Source organism: Struthio camelus, chromosome 23, assembly GCF_040807025.1.
Source record: "Struthio camelus isolate bStrCam1 chromosome 23, bStrCam1.hap1, whole genome shotgun sequence".
NCBI lineage: Eukaryota > Metazoa > Chordata > Aves > Struthioniformes > Struthionidae > Struthio > Struthio camelus.
The window spans coordinates 11,151,188-11,172,293 of record NC_090964.1 but is presented as its reverse complement, the minus strand read 5'-3'; the positions used below and the strand labels follow the sequence as shown (position 1 = coordinate 11,172,293).

Sequence of the window (21,106 nt, the reverse complement as noted above, 5' to 3'; positions counted from 1 at the left end):
CCCGGCCGCAGCCAGCGCTGCCCTGGCGCCGGCGAACTGCGGGGTGCAACGGAGCGGGGAGCCCAGGCGGGAGGCGAGGGCCTGGCGGGGCCTGCACGCCTCCCCCTCCGGCTGGGCCCGGCCGGCTCAGCCCCCCGCCTCGGCCGCCAGCGGGGCCGCGGATGTCGGGGGCGGCAGGGATGTGGGGGGCGGCAGGGACGTGGGGGGCGGCGGGGCTGTGCGAGGCCTCGGGGCTGTGGGGGGCGGCGGGGCTGTGCGAGGCCTCAGGGCTGTGGGGGGCGGCGGGGATGTGGGGGGCGGCAGGGACGTGGGGGGCGGCGGGGATGTGCGAGGCCTCGGGGCTGTGGGGGGCGGTGGGGATGTGGGGGACGGCAGGGACGTGGGGGGCGGCGGGGACGTGGGGGGCGGCGGGGCTGTGGGGGGCGGCGGGGACGTGGGGGGCGGCGGGGATGTGCGAGGCCTCGGGGATGTGGGGGGCGGCGGGGCTGTGCGAGGCCTCGGGGCTGTGGGGGGCGGCGGCGGCGGCGGCGGCAGGACTCGGTCGCCCCCGGGCGGGGCCGGTCGCGGCTCTGCGCGGCGGCGGGAGCTGAGAGGCGGCTCGGCCGCGGGCCTCGGCGGCGGCGCTGCGGCGGGCGCCTTCTGCCGGCCCGGCCCGGCCCTGCCGCCGCCCTGAGCCCGCCCGGCCCCGGCCGCGCCCGCCGCCGCCCCGGAACCTTCGCGCCGGCGGAACCTTGGTGGCGGGCGCGGGCCGGGCCGGAGCGCCCCCGCCGGGCGCGGGCCGGGCCGGAAGGGGGCAGCGGCGGCTTCCGGTCGGTGCGCGGGAGGATGGAGACGATCCTGGAGCAGCAGCGGCGCTACCACGAGGAGCGCGAGCGGCTCATGGACGTCATGGTGAAGGAGATGCTCACCAAGAAGTCCACGGTGCGCCCGCGGGGCCGCGCCCGCCGCCGGATCGGGGCCGGGGGCCTGGGGCCGGGCCGGGCCAGGGAGCGGAGGCCGGGGCCGGGGCCGGCGGGCAGAGGCCGGGGGGCCGGGGGGCAGAGGCCGGGGGGCCGGCGGGCAGAGGCCGGGGCCGGGGGGCAGAGGCCGGGGGGCCGGCGGGCAGAGGCCGGGGGGCCGGGGGGCAGAGGCCGGGGGGCCGGCGGGCAGAGGCCGGGGGGCCGGGGGGCAGAGGCCGGGGGGCCGGCGGGCAGAGGCCGGGGGGCCGGCGGGCAGAGGCCGGGGCCGGGGGGCAGAGGCCGGGGGGCCGGGGGGCAGAGGCCGGGGGGCCGGCGGGCAGAGGCCGGGGGGCCGGCGGGCAGAGGCCGGGGGGCCGGCGGGCAGAGGCCGGGGGGCCGGGGGGCAGAGGCCGGGGGGCCGGCGGGCAGAGGCCGGGGGGCCGGCGGGCAGAGGCCGGGGCTGGGGGGCAGAGGCCGGGGGGCCGGCGGGCAGAGGCCGGGGCCGGGGCTGGGGCTGGGGCCGGGGCCGGGGCTGGGGCTGGGGCTGGGGGGAGAGGCCGGGGCCGTGGCTGGGGCCGGGGTCGAGGGGCAGGGGGGCAGAGGCCAGGGCCGGGGCCAGGCCAGGCCTGGTCCGCACTAACCGTGCTCCTCTGCGCGCAGCTCCGTGACCAGATCAACTCCGACCACCGGACGCGGGCCATGCAGGACGTGAGTGCCAGAACCGGGGCGGGGCTGGGCTGCTGCTGGCGCTCTGAGCCCCCTGGAGCGACGTGGGAATGGGCCGCTGCCTGTCATTGCCAGAGCAGCCAGGAAACAGTGGGTCTGGGTGGCTATTAACGTTCCCCTGTGGCATTTTGGGCTTTGTTGTGTTTTTCAGAGGTATATGGAAGTGAGCGGCAACCTGAGGGACCTGTATGATGACAAGGACGGGTAAGGGCTTGTACAGACACTTCTTCTGGTACTGCATCTGCCTCAATGTCTGCTGGATGCGTTTTACCTAGGAACCTGGAGGGGCTTTTAAGTGTATTTTAAATATTCAGGAAATAATGCTGGTATTTGAGAACATTGATCAGGTTTTGGAGACTAAACCTGGCAGTGCCTAGAGCAGCGCCCAGATTTCATGCCGAATATCTTCATGTGGAACAATATACATGTTTTGTCACTTTCCTGGTTTAAGTCACTGGGGGAGGCCCTTGAGCCACTTTGAACCTTGCTAAGTGGAGACTACTGCATTTTCAATAGGAGACATGACCTGCAGTCTTAAAGTATAAGCCTGTGAAATGCATGTATAACTGTCTGAGGCCACCAAACATCTCCTGCTATGCAGTCAGTCTTACTGGAACATTGTGTAACTGAAATGCAGTACTAAACACGAAGAAAGACTATATTGGCACAAACACGTTACAGACTTCCCTGTTGTAATCTTTTTTTATGAACTTATAGCTTACGAAAAGAAGAACTCAGTGCCATCTCAGGACCAAATGAATTTGCAGAATTCTACAACAGACTAAAACAGATTAAAGAATTTCATCGGAAGCACCCAAATGAGGTAAATAATCATCTACTTCATAAGAACAGGTGACTTGTGGTCTGCTGGGCTTCATCCCTACAATAAGCAGAATTTGTTTTGTTCAATTTAGTTACCTTAATACATAATTTACAACAAAGTAAGGTTTAGTGACAAGTACTAAAATGTCACTTGGGAAAAGAAAACATCTAAAGGTAGATGGTGCTTCAGAGGCTGTATGTAAGCTATGAGCGCTGCGACAATAGGAAAAAATGCAAGATGCTAACCGTGTTCTCTGGGTGCTGTGTATTAGTTTAGGAACACTCTGCTGCTGAGCTGGCATTCAGTCTCGTCTTTCTCATGCTGCCTAACGTCAGATTAAAGGGTAGTGTCTTTTCTTCTTTGCAAAAGTAATGGTGAGGAAATGCTGGCCTGCGCTGATGAGTTCAGGACCTCTCTTCTGCACTCAGAATTAGTTTGGATAAATGTGGGAAAGGCAAAGGAATTTCTCTGCCGTCACATTGTAAAGTTGTTTGCTGTTCTGTCCCTCCAGTCTCTGCACTGAACTGCAGACACCTCAGATGTTGGCTTTTCTGCCCTCAGTAGCAAGGAGAGTCACCCTCTGCTATTTAAAATCTCAGATATACTGCACGTATATGTGCAGGCAGGGTTGCTGAGTGGTATGAGTAAACATTATCCAAGGGGAACCAAGTACCCAGAATCAGTAGGGAGCTGGAGTTTTTGGTTTTGTTTTCCTCTATTGTATGGGGAACTAGGATTTGGAACAAGATTTTCATAGACTGTGCGCTGGATGCCTTTTCAGTTATGAGGTTTGCTACTGTGATTTCATATTGACCGTCCTGGGACATTAGCTGAAGTAATCTTTTATCTGAAACTTCTGTCTGTTTTTGAAGATCTGTGTTCCAATGTCAGTGGAGTTTGAGGAGCTGCTGAAGGCCAGAGACAACCCAAGTGAAGAGGCGCAAAGTAAGTCTGTAGTTTTATTCTGAGGCTAATTTAAGTAAAAAAGTTATGCTTACTTGAGAGGAGTTATTTAATGAACTATAGGGTCTGTCTTGCATGTTTTAGAATTCTACTTTCCTTTTACTAAATTACTTCAGAGAATTGTTCTTATTTCATTTAATTCCTTCTGAACTGGAGCCACCCTGGAAGGTTCCACAGTAGCGCTGCTTCTCTTGGGGAATGTTCTAGTATATTTACGTAGAGAAGCAGCCAGGTATCTCATCACTGAGGATGCCTCTTGCATCATAGACATCTTGTTTAAGCATAAATTAATCCACAGTTAATCCTTTTCAAATTCTAGCATGTATGTATGATAAATCAGGAAGCTTAAGCTCATAATAAAGCTCTTCATAATCTCTTCCGTAGATCTAGTGGAGTTCACAGATGAGGAAGGGTACGGACGGTACTTAGATCTGCACGATTGTTATCTCAAATACATTAATCTAAAATCATCAGAGGTAAGTGGCTACACGAGTCTGCAGACATGACAGTGTTTCCATTCTTCAGCGCTTAGGGTGTGGGTTTGTTTGTTTGTTTGTTTATATTGTTTGTTTGTTTGTTTTACATTGAGTAGTTTATTTTCAAATCCCTATTACAAAGTCACTTTGTTGCACTTACAGCTTGGCAACGTTTGAATTCTAAATGCTTGCTTTGTGATTCTTCTCTTTCATTCCCTTCAATTTATATCTTCTCTCTAACGTGAATATAAACAATGGCCTTATAAAAAGGCTCTGTCTTCTGCTACCAGGTTGGTGTCTAAGGCAAGGTGTTAGAAAGAGCGCAGAGACCACCGGCCCTGTGCACTCCAGCATAAAGGCATGAGCTCGTGCTTTTCTTCTGGTCTGATAAATGGAAACTGGATGTTAATTTGGCTGCCGGTGTATAAAGTCTGACTCAAACGTTTTTGTTCTTAGAAACTGGATTATATTACTTACTTATCCACATTTGACCAACTCTTCGATATTCCCAAAGAGAGGAAAAATGCTGAATATAAGAGGTGAGCCTTTTTGCCTACCTGCTTCATATATGACACTTGATCAGAAGGAATTTACTTCTTAAGTGCACAACTACTGAGAATATAGTTAGCTGTCAGGCTTAGCTGGTGTAAGTTAGGTTACTGAGGTGTAGTAACTCGATCATGTGTCTGAGCCCTGAGAAAACATGCAGTAAAACAAAAGCGTGGAAAGCCATTGGGATCTTATTCTGTAAAGGGATCTTATTCTATCCATATGACTGTTGCATCTGGAAATCATGTCAAAAACTGTCATAAACTTGATATCTTCCCTTTGGAGTACCTGATGCAATTGTTTTCCAAAGATGTGATTAGAGAAAAATGTAAGACTTTGATATTGAATTGTCTGTGCTCGTGATTACCCTGCCAGGTACCTTGAGATGCTTCTTGAGTACCTGCAGGATTACACGGATCGTGTGAAACCATTACTGGACCAGAATGAACTTTTTGGGAAAATTCAGACGGAGTTTGAGAAGAAGTGGGAGAATGGAACGTTCCCTGGCTGGCCGGTGAGCAAGCATTAAGCACATGTGAATCCTTCTATATTTGTGATGTGTTTTCTGTGAACCATCTGCATAAAGTCATCACAGGATGATGTAGAAAGGTGTACCTGGTGCGTAGCTCCACATCACAAAGATGCAATTTGATACTAACTTGTACCTTGGTTAAGGTCTGCTTATTTGGAATCTTTTCTGTACTCCGTTGCTCAGTTCAGTGATAGAATTTTTCTGTTTATGAAATGAATTGCTTTTCTTGAGGCTAGGGAATTATATTGCTTGAAGTGTTACATGATGTCTCAAAAGATCTTGTACGTGGCTTTTCTTGGCAGAAAGAGACCAGCAGTGCGCTCACTCATGCTGGAGCCCACCTGGATCTCTCAGCATTTTCCTCTTGGGAGGTATGTTTTCAGTACTCTGCACATAGCGCTAAATTTTGAACAGGTGGAACTTTGGCACTTTGTGTCTCTTCAGAATTTTGCTTGCTGGCCTTTCATGTCTGGCTCTCTGCTCTAGATAAGACTTTGCTTACGCAGATGACTTACTTTCCTCCATTAGAGGGATGTAACATGAAATCTCTAGTTAGACTTGTCACAGATTGCATTTCAGTGAGGAGGAGGAGCCCGTCTTTGTCGACAGTCCTTTGGCGAATGCTGTTAGTTGTTTTTAATGACTAAAATTAATATACACCCACATAGTATTTGCTTAATAGCTCCTCTCTTATTGTGATTTTTTTTTTTTTTTTAACTAAACAGGAATTGGCCTCCCTCGGACTGGATAGATTAAAATCAGCTTTGTTGGCCCTGGGTCTGAAATGTGGCGGGTAAGATGCAGTCTTTTTATAGTTCCTTTTTGATTTTTTTTTTTTTTTGTCTTGCGTTCCTTTATGGGTTACTTGTTCTATCTTCTCTGTTGTACAAGGATTATTTTAATGAAGTTTGAAAACACAAAACATTGAGAATCAATTAAGGGGTTCTGCTAAGGTACTAGGCTTTGAAGCATACAATGTACTGAAGTCTCATATATAGAAGAATTTGTCCTAAAGAATGGAGACAAAGATGTTTGATATAAGGACTTAACCAAGTCAGACTCCTTAATGGGAAACATTCTCAATGGTTTTCATATGAAATTTCATGACCTCTTAAAAGCTCAGTTTATAGTTTTGTTGCATGAATTCAAATAATTCTTTTGACATATAAATCTGTGTTCTGGACTAACCTCCTCCCTACTTCTCCATAGGACTCTGGAAGAGCGTGCTCAGAGACTTTTTAGTACTAAAGGCAAATCCCTAGAGGCACTTGATCCTTCCTTGTTTGCCAAGAATCCAAAGACAAAAGGAAGCAAAAGGTGAGTTCTTAAAGGTCATTCTCAGGTTGGAATCGTTCCCTTCACTTGGATGAGAAGTTATTCTGTAAACATCACCTCTGTATAGTTATGACAGAGATATTCCTGGTGTGTAAGAAGCCCTTCATGTTGGGCCAAATGATCCTGAACCAAACAGAAGATATTGGAGCTGAATGGTTTGTGTATGTGCAGTTTTGTTTATATGAGCTGTTTGGTATTTGTTTCTGATTTTTTTTTCTTTTTTCTCTCTTTTTTTTTTGTTTGTTTGCTATCTACAAGTCAAACGCGTCCTTAAGAGGTCAGTATTTACATAGTGTTTGCAGTTCTGGAATGGACTTCATTAAGTTTCTTTATCTATTTCCAGAGACACTGAAAGGAATAAAGATCTTGCGTTCCTGGAAGCTCAGATATATGAGTATGTAGAAGTTCTTGGGGTAAGGATTTTATTTTGTTTTGGAGCTTTTTTTGTTACAGAGCTGTCAGGTAGTGACTGGAAGGTCATTCACATCTTTGGTGCTTTCATAGACAGTGTATCCAGAAAATATACATACATATATAAAATATACATATATATATATAAAATGTCCAGAGTCATAATGTTTTAAGATCACATGTTAACAGATAGCACTTTTTTTGTTTTCCTCCCTATCGGTAAGTAGATCTCTGTTGACTTAAGGTTATTTTTCCATTAGCTAGTTATTCAGCAGGCTTTTATATGAAGGCTACAGATTCAAGTGGGAAATCCTTTTTTTTCCGCTCCTTCTAGCCACCACATCAATGTAGAGGATTTCCATGTGGAGAGATTCTATTCTATACCTAAGCTACAGGGTACTGCAAACCTTTGCTTGTTCTGCTGTGATAATTGCCTTAAATCCTTGCATCAGTTTTTGGTTGATTTATTAGGGAGGCTGTTGTCTTTAGCTTGTCATCTTGGAAGCACATATAGTACTGCAAGTTTTTGATTCTCTTGAAGTAAGAAATATTGTACTAAAATCTCTTGGGTTTTAGGTTATTGGGCTAAGTAAAAAGGAGAGTTCTCCGTGTAGTACTTTTTTAATTTCTATCCCTCTATATGTTGAGGAAGTGTTTTGTGCCGCAAGAGTTTGCGCTTGTTTTGTTGGTATCATGTTGTGTGAACGTTTCCTTCTCTTTTCCTGCCTTCTAGGAACAGAGACACCTTACTCACGAGAATGTGCAGCGTAAGCAAGCACGGACAGGGGAAGAGAGAGAGGAGGAGGAAGAAGAGCAGATTAGTGAGAGTGAGAGTGAAGATGAAGAAAATGAAATCATTTATAATCCTAAAAATTTGCCTCTTGGTTGGGATGGCAAGGTAATTGAGGTTGATTGCTCTGGAGAGGTGGGAGGAGGTTTCACTGAATCCACACTGCTCTTCTATTTGAACCTGCCTTGCCATTTGGCATAATCTGTGTTTCTTTTTCCTTGTCAGCCAATCCCTTACTGGTTGTATAAATTACATGGTTTGAACATCAACTACAATTGTGAGATTTGTGGTAACTACACCTACCGAGGGCCCAAAGCTTTTCAGCGTCACTTTGCAGTAAGTAAGGTTTTACTACAGAAACATCAGTGGAACTTTCAAATAGTCTTGATAGTAAGTAACTAATAAACTGCCGAAGTGTCTGAGGGGCACTTCTACCATTTGAAAATGTGGGTCTGGGCTGATGCTGCTGGGCCATGCTGCTGGAACTGTAAATTATTCTACTAAGATCTCTTCTGCCAATTTCTGTAGGATCCCCTCTTGTCTGAACTCTGATTCCAATGCCCAGATCTGATTGGTGCAGAGCACCCACTGGCTGCCGGTGTGTTGTTACTGTCTAAAACACAGGAAAAAATATTATTACTAGTTTTTTTCATATTTTTATTTTTATAGTGCTTTTTAGGATGAGTAGTTTTGTATTTTGGTAGTGTTTGCTTTATCCTGTCCAGATTTTAATACTTCTGTTTAGTCTCTGACATTGTGGATAAAATGGCATTCCCTCGCATACGCTGATCTCTTTCCTCTGCTCCTCAGGAATGGCGACATGCTCATGGAATGAGGTGCCTGGGCATTCCCAACACTGCGCATTTTGCCAACGTCACACAGATCGAGGATGCTGTCTCATGTAAGCAGTCATGGCGTTTCTTTGCACAGAACAGGGAACATGTTGCATAAGAATGACCGTATTAGCTCTAGCCAAAAAATTTCTTACTCCTGTGGCCAGAGACTAATTTTGTGAAAGAGTGTGAGAAGCAGAGTGTGTGTGGGATGAGCCTTCCTTGGACCATCCCTTCTTGCTCTTTCAAGGGAGTGGCTTTTTTCTCCTTGGATACCTGTAGGAGCAGACGCTTGTTAGGACTGCCAGCAAAGTGTTTATTCACTGCAAACTGTTTTGTCTGTGATGCTTCATGTATGGAATCTCAGCCAAGTGTAATGGGACAGCATTTCTTCAGACAGAGGGTGTCTACATGGTCCCAACATGTATATAACTTTTCATTGGTGTGCATCACCATCTTCCTGGGGATGCCAGAAAAACCTTCAGAAAGGGTAGAACCTATAGGGAGATTTTTGAAGCCTACAGTACTTAGGACTTCCAGCGATTATGATTTGATACAGCCAGTCTGTCCTGGTATCTTGAGGAGGGCACCCCTGCAGATGTTGTTTTTTGAACCTGCCCCACTTAGGCTAACAGCTTTAGGTTATGGTTCCTGGAGAAAAAACGATTCTTGCCTGGAAGAAGCCATGCAGGGAAAATCTCAATTTCCCAGATAAGGTATTGTCACCCTATTTCCTTTGGAGCTGGATCCCTGAAGTACTGTTTTTGAATCTTTGTCTCTTCTGTCCTATCCTGAATGTCCACTTTAAAGCCTTCTTTGCTTTAATTTTGCGCCTTTCACCAGGCAACGTTGCTAGACTGAACAGAGGGATGATACTTTTCTGATGGATAGTAGATACTTTCCTGAATTGCTGAAGTGATGAAGAATATTTAAGAAATAAAATGCTGTGCATATTTCTCTAGGTTAAAAGCTAATTTTTCAAGGGAAATGGCATTCAGATCCTGTATGACTTTGTCTTTACAGTGTGGGCAAAGCTGAAACAACAGAAAGCTTCAGAGAGATGGCAGCCCGATACGGAGGTGAGATGTTTCTAGAGGCATTTGAATATTTCTAGTCTCTTGTACTTGGGAACCCCCATTTACCTTGCATGAGCTGTCTGGGTCTGGCAAAAGAATTTCTAGAAGAATCCCATGCATGCTGGAGGGCTAAGTAGGAACCTACACTGCTGGTTGCACAGCTCCTGTTAGTGATGGTGTTTGAAAAGCACTTCATAAGCTGCACTGGAAAGTAGTCGTCAGAGGACAGATTGAGCCCTTTGTCTATGTGTCTTTTAATACATTGCTCTGTAATATCGAAGTCCTCTTTGTTTCGTGAGAAGGAAGAGGAACTGTTTGTTCTGAGGGGTGTGTTTACTTACACTAGCACCTTTTCTTAAACTTCTGACTTGAAACATTTTTCACTAGTATGCAGAGGGCTGGATAACAGAAGGCTCTGGAGAGCAGTGAGAAGTGTAGCCTGTGATACCATTCTAAGTCTGGATAAGTCGTGATAGATAAGGAGGTGTAGAAGTGTTTCATGCTCCTGTACCACCCTTAATTGCTAAGATTAGCTCCTCTCATGTAGCCTGCTGGTAGAGCTACTGTATACCTTCATGTGGAGAGGTTCTCGTTGGGAAGATCCTGTTGAGTAGAAACTGCTGGAACTAAAATTCAAATGCTGTGGTATAACCTGAACCAGACTGTGTCCAAGTACCTCTAAACTGTTCATTCCATTCTAGGAGGAATATGAGGATTCCAGTGGGAATGTGGTGAATAAAAAGACCTATGAAGACTTGAAGCGTCAAGGGCTGCTGTAACTTTTCCCAAGCAAAGGATTTCACATCTGAAAATCGAGTGGAGAAGTGTCAGCAGCTCTGACTTCTTCATTTTCTGTATTTTCTATTTTGCATGAGTAGAGATTTCAAGGATACTTTATAGAATCACTTTCTAGTAAGCCCCTTGTGAAAAGCATACTTGTGATAGCTTAAAACTTATGTTATTTTATATTTGAAAAAAAGGTGAAAAATAAACTGATTTTAATTTAGGAAGTACCGAGGAATTTGTCTCCTTTTGTATGTTGAAAATAAGAGATTAACCTGGTTATGGCATTTTTTAAAAGCTTTTTGCACCGTTTGAATTGTCAGAAACAATTGCTTCTCTCTTATTTCAGTTTTGATATACATTTTTATGGTGAGGATTGACCTTATTTTAAAGCACATATGAAAATTCTGTGCTTATAATGAATAATGGTCCTAGTTGTCCCACAGGACTGGAGTTAAGCTGCTCTATCATGGGAACCTTTGTTTTTTCCTTTACATGAGGAAACTGCAGTAAAGTAAAAGACATTAGTGGGATGTCAGGAAGTGATTTCCAGGGCTCTGTGTGTGTCTAGCTCTTATCAGTTTTATAGGAGGCTTTTATCTATGCAGTCAAAACCGATGGCATCTACCAAAAATGGATAAATGTTTTCAGAGTTTCATCTGAGCTCTGGTACTGGCTCTAGTTAAATATAATCTGCTATGAAAAAGTCTCTGTTAGCTGGTAATGGGAAGATTTCCACCAGAGATTACTCAAATCTTAGGAGACGGAGGCAAAAGAGGCATTTCCAGGAGGTTTTTTTTCCTTTTTGAAATTGAAAATATCTAGTTTTTCCCTTATGTGAGCAGTTAGAAAGTTGGAATTTCCTGTTGTTAGCTTGTATATAGGCTTTTGGTGTTTTTTCTTGCTTTAGTTACTTGGTTTGTGACCCTAGATGCATTGAGGATCAAATATTGATGTTGGACTGCAGTTTGAAAGTTGCTTATGACAAGAAATCCAGCTATATCTTCCCTCTGCAGTGAGTGTGGGGAACTTCACAATTTAGATATTTATGGGCAGCAGATGTGAAAGGCTGTTAATACAGGGAGGCATTCCAGTTTCAGCCTCACCTTTGTGAAGATGCTTTTCACTAGGGTTTGGAACAGGTTGGAGGAGGGAAAAAAAAAACCCAACTTTCTCTGTGTCGCTCTGCAGGGCCATTTGCATCTCTGAATCCAGTGGAGCAGCAGGTAACAAACACCTCTCCCTGGGTGATGGTTTGCATAGCTGGTGGTTGGCAGGGGTGGAGCTCGTTGCTGGCACCAGAGTGGCAGACGATGCTGCAGGTACCTGCAGCAGCTGTCGGTGTTCAGTAGGCGCTCCACTCGTAGCAGCAGCTGCAGGCCGTCGCTGGTGTACCAGGGCTTCGCAGAGCAGACAGGGTGAGTCAACGCCATGGCCTGTTTCCTTTCCCAGCTTTTGGAGAAAGCTGCTTTGCTTAGGAGGAGGCTGTGTCTGGTGGTGGTTGTTCCTAGCCTGTCCTGGAGCTTGGTCTGGCTGTGTTGGAGCAGCACCTCACTGTGTAAGAGCTGCTCAGTCTGTAGTGGCCATGGGGAAACAGCAGAGGTAACATGGCTTTAGCTCCCATCTTGCTCACGCAAGGTACAGGAGCGGCCAGGAGAGCTCGGGCTGATTGCTCTGCTGAGGCTGTGCCACCTGGCTCAGCACAGTCCAAGGGGAAGAGGTCGAGCTCTCCCCAGGCTTTTGGGCTTTCCAGTGGGGTTCTCCAGTCTGCAGGGAATCTCCATCTCAGGAATGTGCAAACCTGTCCCAGGTGGGACGGCTGCCCTCGTCGGGAAGGTGGGAGAGACACCAGTCCGTACAGCTTTCTCGTTCATGCTGGATGAACCCCCTCAGTGGCCACTACACATGTTTCAGCCACTCCAAGTCCTCAGGGAATGTTAGCCGGGCCTAAGTCCTAAGAAAGGAGGGAGTGTTTTCATTCTGCTTTGCCTTGGGACCTGTTTGGAGTCACATCTTCACTGTTTCCCTAGCTACACAGGTAGGTGTTTGTTCTGAATGAAAGCAGAGATTTACCCGTGATAGAGGGCTGAGTGTTACGAGAAGTGCCAAATAGAATAGAACTTCCCAAACCATGAGGGCGAGTGCCAGGGCTGTGTGCTGAGACGCTTCGGGCGTGGGACTGGACAGCAGTGTGGAGACACATGCGAGAATGTAACTAGGGGCTTTAGAGTAGAAAACCTCTGTCCGTTGAACCTGCTCCGACCTGAGGCCTTCTCACAAATCCAGTTAGCAAAAGCCCGCTGCGAAAGAGCGGTGGCTCCTGGGCCCACCCCTGGGAGCAAGCTGCTGTGGTAGCTTTGCCAGGCAGCTGTTAATGAGGGTCAGCAGATGCCATGGCAGACCTGCCTTCTGCCCCAGCTTGCTGACCTGTATTACTTTCCCAGCTGTGCTGCATGGTTTCTGTGCTCACTCCACGTACGGAGCTGTTTGTGGCCGGAGGCATGCAGTGTGGAGGCTGGGCGGGTGGGAATCGATCGTCCGTGTGAAAGCCATGTATGAGCCATTGTCGCCGGCTGACGTGCTGTGGTCGGGGCGGGCAGGGAGAGGAGCATGGGGAGGGAAAGGTGAGAAGTATGTGGCTATTTATTGTGAGTTAATCAAAATATTTGAACATTGGCAGTGACATGGCTCTTTATGATCCGGAACGTTTCCACCTCTCGCTAGGGAAAGCTACTTTAGCTGTAAATGTTCCTGTTTATGTTCCACGTGAGTTGTGTGCCAGAACTAATAGGCCTGTGTGTTGCTCTTTGCCAAGTCCTGAGGGTCTGTTCCAGAGGCGTGTTTGGAAATGGGCATTTTTCATGCCAGACTTTATTCATCCACAGTAAGAACTGCTGTGCAGGGTCTCTGCAGCTGCCCTAAGCTCTGAGGTGCCACTCCGGGTGGTGGGGAAGGGTCCTCCTGTGACAAGTGCTGCAGCCAGCAGGTCACCTCTTAATTTGTAATGGCAGCAGCAAGCTGCCGTGTGGTGCTGAACAGCACCAGTAACGAGCGTGCTTTCGTGCTCTCGGCCCCTGTTTGCAGCTCTGTGTATTAGCTGTGAGGACCCAGCAGAGGGTTACCACACCAACCAGAGCGTGTGGCTTCCCAGGGGAGCTCTCATTTGCGAGGAGCCGTGCCGTGCCCCTGGGCCTGCCAGCGGCAGGTTGCTGTGCAGCCTCGCTGGTTTTGGAGAGCATCACAGGGAAGGAGCGATTCAGCTGGTTGTGTGGCCATTCTGGGTCTGAGCCGGCTTGGCTGAACAACCTCTCCTGTAAACGTGTTGCTGTGGGCTCAGCGCTGTGCTGTGGCCCTGCGGGCTCACGTACAAGGTGTAGCGCAGACCCCTATGGCACAGCACAAGACCAGAGAACAGTGAGGACGCTGGGGTGCCTGCCCAGCCCCTCCACGGCGGCCGCTCCCTGCGTCCTGCCATGGCTGACTGTGGAGCGCAGCCTGGCTGGCTGGGCCTGAGGGCAGCATTTGGCACAGTCGTAGCACTGGCGTGAGCCAGGATGAACATCCAGCGTATGTGTCCTCTCCCCTGAAGGTGCTTGGAGCCTTGCTCTGCAGAGGGGCTCCTGGCCTCTTGCGCAGCTGGAGCACAAATGCCCCAGGTGGAAGAACAGGCGCTCCCTGCTCAGCAGGAGCAGCTGCGCTAGCAGTCTTGCCCTGGGTGAGCTGCTGCTGGCACGAGAGCTAGTGCTGGAGAAGTGCGCTTGGCTGCGTTGCAGGAGAGATGACTGCGCTGGAGAAGCTGCCAGGTCAGGTGCATCTGGACATGCCCCAAGGGGCCCAGCCCTGCTTCCTGGAGGCGGCTGTAACTTGTAGTTTGCAGCTCCCCTCGGGAGATGGACACCCAGTGCCGCTGGTGCGGACGTTTCAACCCTGGGACACATGGATGTGCTGACCAGCAGTGTGTTGCGCAGCTCGGGGATCTGAGAGTCCTGGGGTAGGCGGCTCCCGGGCTCCCTCTGTGCTTGTTAAACTGCCTCCTGCTGCAGCTGTGGCTGAAACAGCCTAATTGTCGCTCCCCAGACTCCAGGTAAGCACAGTAACAGCACTTGTTGGAGCGTATGGCATGCTTTGAAGCTGCTCTGCCCCTCTCACCAGAGCTGAGCTGGGCTGGTGAGGTTCCCTGCACTTCTGCAGCTGCTGGGCTTGGGGGTCAGAACCTCTCCACGCGTCACTGGACAGGATCTGTGGCCAGGAGTGAGTGTTACTGGTGCCAGGAGCTGGCAACCATGGAGGAACTATCCCTCCGCAGCTCCCAAATTCCAAAAAAGAGAGAGACTATGTGCCTGGACACCACAGGAAGATGTTAAATTCTCTGCAAAATGGCTCCAGGAAGTACCAAAGGATTTGTTTATTTACATGTTACATGATTTCTCGATTGAGTGCCTGTTGAAAAGACCTGGATTACAGTTTTCACAGATGCTATTTGTGGGTGTTGTTACTGGCCAGGCACTTTTTCCTTCCTGGAAAGCATGTTCTGCCACCACAGGGACCAAAAATGAAGTGCTGAACACAAACAGGGATTTTTCTGGTGCCTACTGGAGTCTGCAATAAGGCTGTAGGATTTCCTAGGAGAAAGGTCTCTTCCAAAAAGCCACAACAGGAAAAGTCTTTTCTGTAGCATGTTCTGATTTTGTTTCTGTCACCTTGTCTCCCTGTTCCCCCTCTACCCCGAGCTGTGCGCCTGGCAGACACCAGGAGCATGTGCTGCTGCGACCGCAGCAATGAGCGCTGGAGTGGGACTGTCCCCTCTTCCCAACTGGCTCTGACTGTGCCTCTCTCTTCCAGGTCCTACCAGGGTGAGGTCGCCGGCGGCTGAAGATGGCAGGCTGTGGACGCCTCATCCTCCCCATTCGAGGTAACAGTGGCTCCGCTCCAGGAGGGAAAGCTGGGGTCTCCCTGCTGGGGGTAAGGACTCCCTTGTACTGTGCCAGAGGCCTCTCTGGAGGCGAGGGGGCATTGTGGGTCAGCCGGGGCCTTGGGCAGCCCTTCTCTGCTGCTGCCTCTGTGGCAGGGCTGGTTCCTTGTGGCCAGCACAGGGTCCCTGATCTCGAGCGTGTCTGTGGGGCTGTCTGCTGCCTTCCCTGCGGGGAATGAGTCATGGCCTTGCTCCAGAGATGCTGGTGGGGCAGGCTTTGGCGTTTCATGCTGAGCCGACCTAGCTGCTGAGGAGGCTCTTCAGGCTCTGAGTAAAGCAGGCAGCGGATGTGGTGGTCTTGGTCATCTCTCCTCTGTTCCAGGCCTGCTGCTCTACGCCTTGGCTCTGCGCTTCTGCACCCAGCACCCTCTTGTCATAGCAGGTGAGCTCCATACCCTGAGGAAAATCTGGGGCTCCTGTGGGGAATGGCAAAGCCAACTGGTGCAATTGGGACTTTGTCCCTGTCCCCTCCAGGTTGCTTTCTGTGGGATGGAGCTGCACTGGGGAACCTTTTTGCATGGTTTTGACCGCAGAAAAGTCTGTTCTTCGCGTGCAACATGGCTGGAAGGGAAAGGGAGAAGCTGCTGTAAAATCTGTCTATAGCACCATTGCAGTGATTGTCTGGGCTGTTGCCTCTGCCCTGCTTGTTGGGCTCCCTGTTTGCCAGCTGTAAAGGGTCTTAAGAGAACCCTTGTTACTTGTTTGGGACATCCTGTCACCTAATGCCATCCATATTCCAACCACAATATGGCTGATACTTCCTGCAAATCCCTTTGGACTGTGCAATGGCTCAGGAGGGTATGCAGGGCTTGCTGAGTGTGAGGTTGGTGTTTCCTTCACCATGGGGGTATTTTGGATCTTTCAGAGTCCGGTGATACCTCCAACTCCTCTGTGGCCTCCAACTCCTCTGTGGCCTCCAACTCCTCTGTGGCCTCCAACTCCTCTGTGGCCTCCAACTCCTCTGTGGCCTCCAACTCCTCTGTGGCCTCCAACTCCTCTGTGGCCTCCAACTCCTCTGTGGCCTCCAACTCCTCTGTGGCCCCTGACTCCTGGATGAATGAGACGGAACAAACACTGGTAAGGAAGAGGGCTGTTGCCCAGGCTGTTACAACCCCACAGAGAGGATCTCTAGCCTGCGTGGTCTCTTGTGGCAGTTGGAGTCCCGTGGGAGCAGCTCCCTCGGGTGGAAGGGGAGCACCTGGGGCATGGTGGGTGGGGGGAGGCAGCCCCTCGGACGGCGAAGCTGTGGTCGGGGCGAGCATGATGGCAGTGCTGCCCAGCACAAGCATGCCGCACGAGCGTGGTTCTCTGCATGGGACTTCCCAGCCTGCTCTCTGTGCAGCTCACCTGCCAGAGCTTTCACTGCTCCGGGGAGAGGTGTTACCAGGACGAAGCCTACGCCAATGAAACGATGACCTGCCGCAACGACTCTTACTGTGAGGTATGAAGCTTGCCTAGTCGGAGGACGGGCAGGGGGAAAGTCATGACAGTGCAAGTCTGTTTCTCCTTCTTTATAGCAGAAATTCCCTGTAGTTTATTAAGTCTGTGTCAATCTCCTGTTTCCCTTCTATCTCTTCATTGCTGTCTGGCAGCTATTTTTGCTCCTTCATCATGGCATCTCTTCAGGCTTTTCCTAGCATTTTTTTTCTTTGGCTCTGCTGTTGCAGCTCTACCGTTTCTCCAGCACAAACTACACAGCCGGGTGCAGCAATGAGTGCAGCGCAGAGAATTGCAGGACCAACAGCAGCGTGAGCATGCAGCAGTGTGCCTTGGACTGCTGCGACTCACCCCTCTGCCTTCAGCTCAATGCCAGCTCCTACGGTAACTCCTCACAGGGCCCCGAGGCCAGCAGCTGTCTGAGGCTGAGGGTCTGCGATTAATCCTGCTGCACATGCAGGAGATGGGGTGACGCCTCACTGCAGAGGCCTGGCTGCATCCCTGGGTTTCCCTGTGCCCTGGGGATTGTACACTTTGAAGCACGTGGGGGAGAACAGAGCTAGAGGGACAGGGTGGCTTAGCAGCTCCCACAGCAGGAAGCTGTGGAGGGTTGCTTTGCGCGTCTGCCGTTCCCCAGCCTTGGCTGATGTGTAGAGCGGGTGCTGGCCCGCCAGGCGCTGTCTCAACTTGGGCTGCAGGCCTGGCTCCACAGCCCTTGCGCAGCACCGATGTAGCCCCAGTTTAGGCAAAGCTGGGCTGTCCTTCAGCACAGTGTGATCCTCTCAGATGAATTTGTCCCCAGAGCGATAGCTGTATGGGCATGTGGCCGTGGAGGGCTCTGCGTGCGGGCTGTCCCCTGAGTGCTGCTTTACAGGGCTCCTCGTATGTCTGCTGCAGGTGACCTGCCACCCACCACTACGCCAGCTATGACAACCACCACCACCACCACCACTGCTCGAGCTCCCGCCCGAAATGTAGGTATTGGCTGGATGTGGGGTGCTCTGGCCGCAGGCTCTCCTAGTGGGCTGATGAGGCCGTGGCCAATGGGCTGCTGTGCTCCTGTCTGAGAGGGGCTGGGCTTCCCTGGGAGATGGGAAGGGTCCATAGCAAGCCCTGTCAGATAAGCTCCTTTCTAAGCCAGCACTTCTCAGTTCAAGCAGATTAAACTGATTGTGCGGTGAACCTTTCTCAAAGCTGCAGAGAGGTTGCAGGGGGTTGATGAGGCATTGAAGCCTTTTTCCTGAGTCTCAGAGTTGGTAGAGAGGAAGGCGCTTATCTTTGCGAAGCCTTATTAAGAGGAAGGAAAGGAGGCTTGAAACTTGTCATCTGTGGTGGTGTTACAGTAGAGTTTCCTGCAGAATTTCAGATGGGGAGCTGTTAGTCTTTGATTAGTGTATCTAAAATGCCCGAGACAACACTTGTCAAATACTAAAAGACAGAGATGCCCACAAAGAGGGGCGTTCCTGGCATTGCCCTGATTCACGAAGGGGGGTTTGGGAAGGGCCTCTCAGGAAGGAAAGGCCATCTGAAATTCAGTTTTGCCCTGGAAGTCCTGCTCTCTGGACTAGTGAATATAAAGTATCTCCTCTGGTCCTCCCTTGTAGGGGAAACTGTGTGCAACGTTCTCCTGTCACGGGGACGGATGTTTCAAAGGCAAGAAGACTGTTGCTGGATGCACTGTTGGGCATGACTTCTGTGAGGTATGGTCTTGGGTTTAGAAAGCAAGACAGTCCCTGAGCTGGAATCTGTGTGCGTCCCCATAATGTGAATGCTAGAGGCTGGGCAGTGGCCTAGCAGGCTAACGCCTCTCTCCTCCTTCCAGATGAAGAAGATGGGTTTGGATTATGTGGCGGGATGTAGCAAAGCCTGCAAAGCGGCCAAACCAGTCTGTGCCAGTGGAACGAAGGCAGCTTGTTACCAGGAGTGCTGCCCAGCTACCCCAAAAGCTAGCTGTCTGAAACTGGATGGCAAAGTTCACGTCAATGGTGCTGAGCAGGTGACTCTGGCCCCGCTCTTGAGGCTCATGGCATGTGGGATGGTCTTTCTCCTGAATTACAGGGTCTCTGCTTCCCTCTGGGAGTAAGCAGCAGTCCCGGTGCTCCACAGCCTGCCCTTGAGCTCAGCAGTACTTGTTAGGATTCCTGTAGCTCTCTGACTTCAGCCAAGGTTGCTATCAAATGCCCTCTTTTAGATCAGCGTCCCAGGAAGAAGGTGACGCAGAGCCACAGGTGGTCTCTCCTCCCCCTGTGCAGTGCGTCAATGCCGTGGGGCCTCCCCAGGCCTCTGTGAAAACACCGATGCGGTGGCTGCAGTTTGCTGGCTGGCTCCAGTCTGTACTCATGTTGTCCTGTGCAGCGCAGGGAAAGGCAGAACCGGGGAACTCACCGCCCTGGAGAGTACCTGATGGGATGAATTTCAGAGCACACAGCAAATTAAGGTTTCTCTTGCACTCTGCTTCCAGAAGAGGCTTCAGGCACATGCTCAGACTGTTTGTGTGTAGGGACTCCTCCTGCTTTTGAGCTGCTCAGTGACTGGTAGGTCCTGACCATGGGAGGATGTGGGGCTCCAGGACAGCGTGGAGAGCCAGTGCTCTGCTTCATACCTCTAGGGGATTGCAAAAACGACACTGGCTGCCTGCCTAAGCTCCTGCAGAGTGGGGGAGAACCGAGCAGCTGTCCTGTGGGATGATCCCCTCTGCGGGATGACTGTCTCTTTCCACTGTTAAAGAGGCCTTTTCACTCTGCTCAGTCCCAGTTCAAGCCTCCTCTGGGTTACAGGAGGAGAGGACAAATTTCAGGTGCCCTGGGGCCTTGTGACTAACTGCCTCACTCATGCTTCTTTGTCAGCAGCATTTGCACACAAGCCAATACTGTGCACAAGAGACATTGAAGGACGTGCTGGAAGCCAGGTCTCTTCCTGTGCCCCTGTGCCTGTGTGGGAATGTAGGCAGAAAAGACCTGTTATTAGCAAGCTTAAGCAGAAGTAGTTTTCCCCTTGTCTTTCAATAGTAGCTGATGCAGCTGCCCTAAGGGCTGAGGCCCTGCATGGTGCAAGTGACAGGATATAGGTTACTGGCTGGCCTGAACTGTTGCTGAAGCTATTCCTGAAGCACACGCTAGGAAATCCTCTTTCCCCTGGGTTTGTTCACGCAGCACGGTAACATACCTCTGCCACCCTCGCACAGCTAGCAAGGGCCACCACTGCTGCTTCTCTGGCTGGCCCTTGGTGAGAGAACTGAGGTGAGCTCTCCTCTGCGGTGGGGACAGGCTGAGAGCTGCTGGCTCAGCCGGTCTACTTGTCAACTTTGAGTTCAGTACACTTGGCTCAGTAGTTGCCCTGCACAGGACTCTGATGCTGATCCCAAATCCCTCCTACCGTCCCTGAGCCCCGCTCAAACTCCCGCACCTTCCTGGGACTGGAGTCCTGGCTCCTGTTTGGTATTTTACGTTTCTGTGAACTTTAAACGCTCCTAATTGAGATTCTCCGAGTGCGCTCAGAGGAAAGGCACTTAATCTATGCATTAAGGAAGCTACAACAAGGCATTCTTCCCTGCCAGAAACCTGTAGGCCTCTGTGACTTGCAAGTTAATTACAGCTTCCGAGAGCTGCTGCAACGTGCCTGCGCTGCTGGGACTGCAGATGCTGGCATGACTGACCTCAGGTGTAGGAACAAGGGGATGTTAAGCCTGTTTAAAAACCTGAAAAATCTGCCTTGACTGAAGACAGAGGGTTTGCTCTAGTTAATAATCGGCTTGCAGTGCAGCCTTCTGGGCATCCACTTACCAATTAGTTTAAAACTGCTCTGGTATTAAAATACCTCCTGTCTGGACAGGTAAAATTAATAACACCATGTTTCCTCTCCAAATCTTAGAGAGGAAAATGGGATTTCTCTGAAGTGTCACATGTTTTAGATGATCCTGTTTCATATCTATAATTCTCTACTCCTAAAGGTAGACCAGGGACATGGGAATTAGCTTGTAACTGTAAACAAACCAACCCCCTGCCCCCAGCCCACTCCAGTCTGCCTGTTATTGCATCGCATGCAGCTGGTATGTCGCTTGTGACGCACGACATTACCAGGCCGAATTTACCGATCGTGCACACGCGCACTCTGCTGTCCTCTGCCGCTATTTTCTCTTCCAAAGAAAAGATTGTGAAAAAATCGAAGTATAAATAAAATGTTTCAGACCTGCTGGCCAGTGACTGGGGCTGTTTTATGTGTGGCTGAACGCTACGTGACTTGGGGTAGGGGAGGGAGACCCCAAATGTGTTGGCTTTACGGTGGAGGCAGAGAGCTGGCTGGACGTGGGGCACTTCATGTGCTTTCACCAGCAGAAAGCATTTGCTTGAAAAGCCCTTAAAGGGTGCTGCACTCGGAGGAGCCCTCTTGCAGCGGATGTGGGACTTGATTGGAAAAAAAAAAGCTCACTGAAACACATAACCAGCCCCTTCCACGTTGCAGG

General features: G+C 50.4%; 2 protein-coding genes across 4 annotated transcripts; both read left to right on the top strand.

Moving 5' to 3' along the window:
- The first annotated feature begins 761 nt into the window (after positions 1 to 761).
- On the top strand, positions 762 to 10,465 carry SF3A3 (splicing factor 3a subunit 3). Its single transcript, XM_068917667.1, has 17 exons — positions 762 to 921; positions 1,599 to 1,646; positions 1,816 to 1,868; positions 2,382 to 2,487; positions 3,360 to 3,432; positions 3,835 to 3,926; positions 4,383 to 4,465; positions 4,851 to 4,989; positions 5,310 to 5,378; positions 5,733 to 5,800; positions 6,217 to 6,324; positions 6,686 to 6,755; positions 7,487 to 7,651; positions 7,769 to 7,879; positions 8,354 to 8,444; positions 9,400 to 9,455; positions 10,154 to 10,465. Exons 1-17 carry the CDS (start codon positions 826 to 828, stop codon positions 10,229 to 10,231), a joined length of 1,506 nt encoding a protein of 501 aa, XP_068773768.1. The 5' UTR covers positions 762 to 825; the 3' UTR covers positions 10,232 to 10,465.
- A 3,415-nt stretch (positions 10,466 to 13,880) lies between these two features.
- Positions 13,881 to 20,824, top strand: LOC104151539 (uncharacterized). 3 transcript variants are annotated; one of them, XM_009686430.2, is made up of 9 exons: positions 13,881 to 14,319; positions 15,078 to 15,147; positions 15,530 to 15,589; positions 16,073 to 16,284; positions 16,550 to 16,648; positions 16,875 to 17,028; positions 17,542 to 17,618; positions 18,249 to 18,344; positions 18,467 to 20,824. In XM_009686430.2, exons 2-9 carry the CDS (start codon positions 15,111 to 15,113, stop codon positions 18,725 to 18,727), a joined length of 996 nt encoding a protein of 331 aa, XP_009684725.2. In that variant the 5' UTR covers positions 13,881 to 14,319; positions 15,078 to 15,110; the 3' UTR covers positions 18,728 to 20,824. The 3 variants fall into 3 exon arrangements, with proteins under 3 accessions (XP_009684725.2, XP_068773749.1, XP_009684726.2); XM_009686431.2 differs by lacking the exon at positions 13,881 to 14,319 and adding an exon at positions 14,346 to 14,868; XM_068917648.1 differs by lacking the exon at positions 15,530 to 15,589.
- The last annotated feature ends 282 nt before the right edge of the window (positions 20,825 to 21,106 follow it).